This window comes from Ziziphus jujuba, chromosome 2, assembly GCF_031755915.1.
Source record: "Ziziphus jujuba cultivar Dongzao chromosome 2, ASM3175591v1".
Classification (NCBI taxonomy): Eukaryota; Viridiplantae; Streptophyta; class Magnoliopsida; order Rosales; family Rhamnaceae; genus Ziziphus; species Ziziphus jujuba.
Genome location: NC_083380.1, coordinates 24847895 through 24857289, shown reverse-complemented (window position 1 = coordinate 24857289; position 9395 = coordinate 24847895). Strand labels below are relative to the sequence as shown.

Sequence of the window (9395 nt, the reverse complement as noted above, 5' to 3'; positions counted from 1 at the left end):
ATGTAAAATGCAAAAATTTTCAAATAAATGGATTAATGAAAAATCAATAAACGTTTGTTTATTATTATTATTAAAGAGAATTGGTATTCTTTTAATAAGATAGAAAAGTTTTAATGGAATTCAAATGTAATTTTTGGAAAAAAAAATAATACATACACATTATAAGGATTTCAAAAATAGCATAAATACTTTTAATAAAAATCAAGTTCTTATAAAATCTAAAAAACAGTTTGAAATATTATTTTTATAAAATATGTTATTTTATTTATTATATGTATTTTTTATACTTATATTTATCAATGCTTTAAAAATACGTTTAAGATTTTCTAATATGTATTTTTTTTAATAAAATTTTACCATTCTGAAAATATTGATTTTTTTTTTTTATGCTTGTTCAAATTTTTATTGGTTGTTATGTTTTTTTTTTTATATCTATTTTATTTTTATAAAATCTAAATAATAATTTGTATACATTATGATGATTCTAAATAAAAAAAAATAAAGGCCAATAAAAAAAGCGATAAGATATATAAAATCTATAAATTGGAATAAATTGGAAAAATGTTATTATTAAATATATTATTTTATTTATTACATGTATTCTTTATTTATTTTTATATTTTTGGAAAAGATACTTATAAGATTTTCTAATATGTTTTTGTTTTATACAATTTTTACTTTTCCAAAAACTATATATATATATATATATATATATATATATATATAATGCACGTCTAATTTTTCATTGGTCTTTATTTATTTATTTTTTTATGACATCTATTATATGAGAAGATTCTCATTTTTATTTTTGAAACATTATTTATTTATTTATTTTATTTTTTACTAACTTATTTAAAAAATAACTGTGTTGTTTAATAATTTTTTTTATTTAGAAATTTTTGTACTTTGCGTCCTAAAACCTTATAGAATTGCATTTTACATCTTCATTTTTGGCTTCATATACCAAATATATAACAGTTCCGTTAAAAAGTGAATATAAAAAAGGAGGAAGATGCAACAGTATAACAAAATAAAATTCATAATGCATAATATCAAAGAAAAAAAAATTATGTTATAAAATGTCAAATTATGTGTAATTTAGGATATAATGATTGTATTTTTCATATTATGCATCATGAATTTTATTTAGAATGATTGTACTCCACAACTTACACAGGAATACAAGATACAAAATTCAAGGCTAGGCGTAAGACTTGTAAGGTGATTGAGACCAAGACCTTTACACTGTGCATGCAAACTTTTGGGATTGGGCTTTGTCTAATCAATGATACAGAGCAAAATTATTTAGAAGAAAGTAACAGAGAGATAAAATAAATTAATCTGCTTATGGGTCCACTTACCAATCGCTTGGAAATTAAACTATTGGGATCACGTTTTGTCTAATTAACGGTAAAACGCAACATTGTTTAGAAAAAATTAACAAAGTGATAACATAAATCAAATTGCTAATGCATTGTTTAGGGAAAAAAATAAAATAAAAAAAGTAATAAAGTTATAACATAATTGCTAATGGTTCCACTTAGCAATCAGTTGGAAATTGGAAATATATAAAACCTTTAGACATTTTGTTTTCTGATCAATTCTTAGTTTTGGTGGTCGATCAATTCTTTTTCTTTTTAGTTTTGCCCGTCATATGAGTGACTGTGTCTCACAGCTAACACAAGAAGACAAAATACTAAATCCAAGGTTAGACCAGATACTTTGTGACTGTGACTAAATGCTAAATCCAAGGTTTGGCTTTAAGACCTTTGTGCATGCAAATTTTTGGGATTACGAACTTACTGTTTTCAATCTCTTTTTTGTTTAATCAATGATAACACAACTTCATTTGAAAAACAGTAACAAGGAGATAAAATAAATTAAACTGGTAATGCTAATGGTTCCACTTTGCAATCACTTTGGAGTTACATAAAACATTTAGACATCTGCTTTCTGGTTTTTTTTTTTTTTTTTCTTCATGTATTTGTTGATATTGTCATTGAGTGACTATTTTATTTCAAAGGCACTTCACACAAGAGGACAAACGAAAACCAATACGTTAAAAAAGAAAAAATAAAAAAATAAAAAAATAAAAGAAAGTGTCTAAAAAGAAAGGGATAAATTGTTTCATGGTTATGTATGCATACACCACACTCTCAAAAAATGTTACAGAACACATACATAAATAGATGGTTGCAAGAAAATGAGGTAAAACATAATGGAAAACAGAGATTAATATACATATATATACTATATAATACAAATGAAACATTCAAACATAAATAGCTGCTTTTTTTTCTTTTTCCCCTCCCTTTCTTTTAATTGAAATATATTTCCTACTTTTTGATCTGTTGCTCGTGAAACTGGGATCCCACACCCAAATGGTTCATTAGCAACCAAGTGAAAGTCAAAAGCTCTCCACCCTGTCTTAGTTGCTGCGCATGAACGATTGCTTGACAATTACTTGCACTGTAACACAGTAATTCCACCCAAACCCTACTCATTAGATCCCAACGGTTTTCCCCCAAGCTTTGGAGTTGGTTTGCTAGTCTACAAGCATCAAACAGCACAGATTTGCTACTATTTCCTTTCACTTCAGCAGGTCTGTATTTTGGTTTCACATTACTCAATTTCTTGCAGGCCTTCTGATGATCTTTTACGAAGTGTTTGCTAAAGAAACGCTTAGCCTCTTCTAAAGTATCCTGAAACACAATCTGCCACATATTTCCCAAAACTGGTGCCAGCAATTCAGGTTTCTTCACCAGAAGATAAAACATATAATCCGAAATGTTTTTACAAATTATTTTACCAGTGTCAGTGTGATCATTATCTTGGTAGCAAAGTTCAGTAGCTAAGTGCCACAGGATAAGGCTTTCAGCATGGTGAAATTCATTGATGCTCCATTGGAGCTTGACATAGCTCTTAGAGCGCAAAAGAGCCCAGTCACCTCTATGTGAGCATGCCTTCATTGCATCACTTGGGTCCAAAGATTTCTCTTTCAGCTCTCTAAAGATCAAGCACTGAAGTTCTTCAATCTTCTTCTCCACTGATGTAAAATACCAAAATATATGATCTTTATCTAGCTTGGAAATAACACGGTCAGAGAAGGGCCACTTTTCCAATCTGTTTAGCTTCAGGCAGAGTGTTATCATATTATACTGCGAAACCGATCTAGACCACCTTCTGCCTTGTAAGATACGATCTCGAATCGAGTTCATTTTGTTAGACAAGTAAGCCGACCAAGATTTATGAGGCTCTGGCGACATTCTGTCTGCGAGAACCGGAATATATTTTTTCCAGCTCTTGAGGTAGATGTACATGAGAAGCCAGTCGGAGAAACAGAGCTTAATTCCAGAGATAATATCAACAAATATAGCTCCACTAACCAACACATAACCAAGGATGAGTTCGGAATTTTCCAGCCTATTTTTATCAACTAAATAATGGTACGAAATGAAAGCAACAATCATGCAACACACGCTAATAAAACGAACAAGTAGGCCAATTCCGGTGAACACCACGGAGACCTTGGTGTGTAGAAGCTGGTACATTAAACTGAGCTCATACTCCATCAATCTAAAACTCACATCAGCAGAGCTAATGTGGAGAAAGAAATTCCTGCTTGATTTTTGATCACTTGGGTTCAAAATGAAGCCGACAAGAAGTCCCTTGAAATCCTGAAAGAGAAAATAAGCTGTAATTAGTATTTCCATATCCATATCCTCTGGTTTTTTTGAATCATCTAGACTTCGATCCTTGTAAGAATGTTCAAGGTTTTCCACCACTGTTATCTGTGTCTGTTCCACAACCTTGACAGACCTTGTTTGCGAGTATTTCGCCACCGATTCTTCATAGTCATGACCAGGATTCGGCTTCGGCAATGTGGTGGATTCGAAACGCTTCAAGTTTGCAAGATACATAGCCGTTAATCTCTCTGCATACTTGATTGCTCCGACAAGGAGTACAAGGATTGTCGGGAACCATATGTTGTTGTTGGGAAATGTTTGAAACAAGATATAAGCAGCAGCAAAAAGCTTCGCAATGAGCCGAAATAAATGGCGGATCCAGAGTTGGTTATCTTCAAGAGAAAAAGAGGTAATGCTATCAGGGCCACCGAGATGTAGCAAAAGAAAAGAGACCCAGAAAGCGAGAATGTTTTTGTTCCCTTTGGAGGGATCAGATTGGCCGTTGGAAATTAGTCCTATAGCATAAATAGCAATCCAGTCTGCCATAAGGTATATAGACCAGAGAAATAAGCCTAGTATGATGTTTCTGCTTCTCTGCCTAAATGATGCGAAAAGGACCAATATTATTTGTGAGAAGAGGCTTAACAAAATGAAAATATGAATGTTCCATGAATACCAGAAATTCTTGAAGTTTTCGACCCACATATTTGCCCGCTATCAGGAAGAAGAAGCAGAAGAAGAAGGAGAAGGAGGAAAGGTATAATTGAAGGAGATAAAATCTGAGGACTAATTGAAAAGTGCGAATGAAGGGGAATAAAAGTCACGTATAGTCTTCCAAGTTTCAAATACATAGATGAAAAGAACAAAGATCAATTGAAAAATGATATTTTGTCTTTATTGTTGAATGACAAACCAATTAAACCTACATGCGAAATTGACAATTTTAAATGTTATGATTAAAGAATTTACTTTTAGAACTTTAAAATAAAAAATAATAAAATTAAATGTTCTAATTAAAATTTATCATTTAGAATTGTGATCGTCACTAATGATGACGAATAGTAAGACTCGGATCAATCAAAGAGCACCAACTCATTTCAATGAAAACAATATAAATTAACAGCATATGATGTATTTCCCATATATATATATATATATATGCATTTTTTTTCCTACCAAATCTGCCATTAGAATCCATGAAACTTTTTCAAAGCCTCTAATTGATCCGAAGTTAAAAAGGCACCGAAACCATTAATTAATGACATTATTGTAAGTGTAAACAAGCAATGATTTGGATGAGAAATTTGAACTTACTAAGGTTGGATGTTCATACATGACTGCTCCAAGAATAGACGTATACCAAGTCTTATGAGTAGAAAAAACAATGGGCATAAGGGATTTGTCCATGCGGACAATATAGATGGAACTATGTTGCAATATTACTACTTTAAGAGGCATAGGTATAAGAAACAATGTAAAAATGAACAAATTCCGGAATGGAGTCCCATCAATGAAAGGCATTGTTTTCCTAAAACTATAATTTTGAGTTTAGTCAAGAATGCAGTTTGTGATCTTTTAGAATGAAAATTGAATACGCAGAATAGCTTGTGGGAAGAATTCTAGAATTGAATTAGTTAAATTAGTTTTCTCTGTATCTATTAATTTTTTTATGAACAATGTATTTTCCATCAGGTGAATAAAGATCGGGAGCTATTGCAGCATTGATTATAAAATTGAGAGGGGTTTTGATGCTAAATGATAGTTAAGCACTCAAGTGCAAAAATAAGAAAAGAAAAATTCAAATGACATAGCACAAATATCTCTTTTAAATTTAAAACATCAACGTCAAAACGATCCTTGTAAATCTTTACGAATCTAATAGATGTCCCAGGTGTCTTTGATGAGCCAAAATGCCAAATTAAAGTTAAATTCGAATAAGAACTTGGATCTGGACTTTTATTGTACTAATAATTGCCTTTTCGATTTTAGGAATCTTCTCTAATATTATATATCTGGTCGTATTCTCTTTCTATGAGTAGCTAACTAGTTTGAATTCTTATACATTTAGCAAAAGAAACTAGCTCTTTAAAATTAGTAGTTGCATAGTTTACACTTTTCCTTTTTTTTTTTTTTTTTTAATTAAGTTTATAATAAAAAAAATCTGCGAGTTGTATAATTATTTTTCCTTTATAGGTCTTTCATTTCATTTGGCGGAGGGGAGCTATGCTCTGCCTCAAGCTTAGAAAAATTAAAAAGAAAAATGAATTTATTGTTGGTTTGAGTTATGAGTAATTTGTTCTGGTCTCATCACATAAAAAGGACGTGAAGATATATAGCGTTACAGTATTATGGCTCTGTGCACGCATGCACCATAGAAAAATAATATAATTTTATACATTTATTGCAACAACAGTTCAAGTGGGTGGATGTGGGGTACTAACAAGCTATTTGGTGTTCAATGCTACATTGTCTGGGTGTAGATTGGGGAATGGTTCAAACATAATGATTGTCATTTTATAACGTCGAAGCCTTTTCAAAATTGTTGGCTTCAGGTTTCAAAAGAACCTTGAAGTTAAGTGTACTTAAGCGAGAGTAATCCAAGAATGTGTGACCTATCGAGAAGCTTTAAATAAAAACCCTGAAAGTAATCCAAGGATGAATGACCTCCTAGGAAGCTCTAAATTAAAAAAAGAAAAAAGAAAAAAACATGCTAAGTGCCATAGCTAAATTGGGGACAATATCGATAGAGAGCGATAGGTCCACCAATGGATATAGTTAAACTAGGGGTAATATCAGCAGAGACAAGATATTACAAATGGTATTAGAACCTACACCAGTTGGAAATGTGCCAGTGAGGATGTTGGGCCCTAAAAGGGATGGATTGTGATGACCAATATGGGTGGTGCAAGAGGCATTAGCAGGCTACCTAGTGCCCAATCTCACATCGTCTAAGTGTGGATCAAAGGATGGTTCAAATATAATGATAGTTACTCTCATAAAGGTAAAGCTTTTTCAAAGTGGTTGGCTTTAAGTTTGTAAGAACCTTGGAGTTAAGCGTGTTGCAGTGAGAGCAATTGTAAGACACGTGATCTCATGGAAAGCTTGAACAAAAATCTTGTAATGAGTGTGGTGGCTAAATTGGGGACAATATTAGTAGAGAGTGACATATCCGCCATTGGTGGCAGGGTGTTACAGATGGTCTTAAAGCTTGCACCCGATCGAAAGTGAGCTTGCTAGGATGTTGGGCCCTAAAGGGGTAGATAGTTCGACCAGTATGGGTGGTTATGGGGAACTAATAGGCTATTCGGTGTCTAATCCCACAATGTTCAGGTATAGATTGGAGGATAGTTCAAATGTAATGATAGCAACTCTCATAACACTGAGGTCCTTTCAGAGTGGTTAGCTTCAAAGGTCAAAAGAGCTTTAAAGTTACGTGTGCTCAAACGAGAATAATCCAAGGATGGATGATCTGTTAGAAAGCTCTGAACAAAAAAACCTTATACTGAGTTCAGTGGTTTGTACCCTGTCAGACGTATGCTAGCGCAAACATTGGTTAGGCAGATATAAAAGGCATTGGCTTGCTACTTGATGTCCAATCCCACATTGCCCAGATGTGGAATGGAGTATGATTCAAAGGCAAAGATAGTCACTCTCATTATCCTAAAACTTTTTTCAGAGTTAAAAGAATTCCAAAGTTAAGTATGCTTAGGTAAGGATAGTCCAAGGATGGGTGATCCCTTAGAAACCTTTAAATAAAAAACTCCATACCGAGAATGGTAACTAAATTGGTGACAATATCATACCGAGTGTGATGAATAAATTGGAACAATATTGACAGAGAGTGATAGGACTATTAGTGGAGGAGGGATGTTAAATTTATGCTCTTAATTAACCCAAATCAATAATTAATAGATCATAAAGACCACGTTTGAATTGATCTTGGTGCGCAATTGCATACGCATGTTTAATATGTAGAACCATGGACGTATACCAAGCCATAGCAGGTGAAAAAACATTTTTCTTTATATAATACTTGAATGAAAATTAAGCTAGCCAAAGGATTATTATGATATTTTGCATAGGTGATCACAATATTTGCATCTTTTGAATTGATAACTATTCAAGGACAAATAAAATATGTGAATTCTAAGGATGTAGGATATTTGGATATAGGTATTGTTCTTATGACATTTGTTTTTGTGAGTGCAAGTGATTATTCTTTGACATCTCCAATGTCATTGCAGATGATGATTGTCCTCAGAATTGCTTTTAACAATAAATGTTGTACTTGTAGCATCGGAATTCATAGTCTAACACTAGGGGTGAGTTTTGTAATGGGGTATTTCCATGGAACAATGACTATCCTGCAATGTTTATTCCATTTCCTCAAGTTAAAACTTAGGTAAACCAGCAATTTGTTATGCTAGCTACAACAATTAAGCCCATGGGAATCCATTATCTATATTCCCAAATCGAGGGCCTTTATTTCTTGCGAAACAGACAACGAGTATTCCTTTCTCCATAGCTGGAAATGAAGCAACAGCTAAAGAATTCTCATGTAGGATAGCAACCTTGACTCTTCAAAAGATTTGATTTTTGGATTACCAAATTGCATATTAATTACATTAATACCATCTTTAATAGCCTGATCTACATTAATAAGAACATCTGAAGAATGGATTCGTTCTTGTTGAAATGTAAAGACATGAAAACCAAAGCATAAAACAGAAGCAGTTATAACCTCAATCCGAGAAAATTATTTGAATTTGAATTTTTGACCAAGTTTGATCGAGGTTGACCCAAATGGATCCTATGGTTGACTTTGAACTACGAGATAAATTTTTCATTGATTAAGTTACTATGGTAAATTACTCATTGATGCGAGTTCATAAACTAGTAGTATGCCAAATCGAAGTTGAGATTAGACAGTTATGGTCAAAAAGAGGTGTGGTTCAGATTGATTGGCAAGCTTGAGTTTGACTTTTTATTTATATAAATTTTGATTTTGACTCATGTACTATGTAATAGTAATTGTTGATACGAGTTCATAGACTAGTGACACGCTTAATTTGGACCTATGGTTGAAAAGTTATGGGCCTGTAAAGTCGTGCTTATATTTTCCTAAAAAGACTTTACTTTGTAGATGGATATTTACAAAGATCCTTAACAGATGCCACGTGTCACCAATTGGAAGGTACCATGTGTCACTATCAAAGAGGGCCATGTATCACTACTATTTTTTTCCTTTTCTTTTTCTTTTTCTTTTTCTTTTCTCTTTTCTTTCTCTTTCTCACTTTTCCCTCTCCCTCTCAACTTCAGTCGGCTTGCCACCGTCTTGGCAACCATGGGCCACATGGACTGGCCATGAGGGAAGCCCACCTTATGGTAGCATTGGCACTAAAAATTCTTGGCCAGTCACCATCGAATGTGCCCAGATCGGTCTGATGAAACTAGTGGGGGCGGCCCCCATTGTTTCTGGCAATTTCGCCATTCTCCAATGGACCCAGTCCATTTTCATACCTGACCCCTCTCTTTTGGACCCCGTGATCTCAAATATCACCTCCATTTCTCCAGATTCCAAGCCGTTGGAAGGATACACTGAATTAAAATTTGGCCAAAGTTTTTCAAGCATTGACAACATGATTGGGGTATTTGAGCTAAGTATCTTTGATCCTCGTCTTTCAAGCTTTCATTTGATATATGATTTGC

General features: G+C 33.1%; 1 protein-coding gene across 1 annotated transcript; it reads right to left on the bottom strand.

Annotated features, from left to right (window-relative positions):
* Positions 1-2204: 2204 nt before the first annotated feature.
* On the bottom strand, positions 2205-4420 carry LOC107419135 (uncharacterized). The gene has a single exon (XM_060814804.1). It carries the CDS (start codon positions 4389-4391, stop codon positions 2337-2339), a length of 2055 nt encoding a protein of 684 aa, XP_060670787.1. The 5' UTR covers positions 4392-4420; the 3' UTR covers positions 2205-2336.
* Between the last annotated feature and the right edge of the window lie 4975 nt (positions 4421-9395).

Coding starts and splice junctions, on each gene's coding strand:
- LOC107419135 (XM_060814804.1), bottom strand. CDS start 4,391: ATGTGGGTCGAAAACTTCAAGAATTTCTGGTATTCATGGAACATTCAT.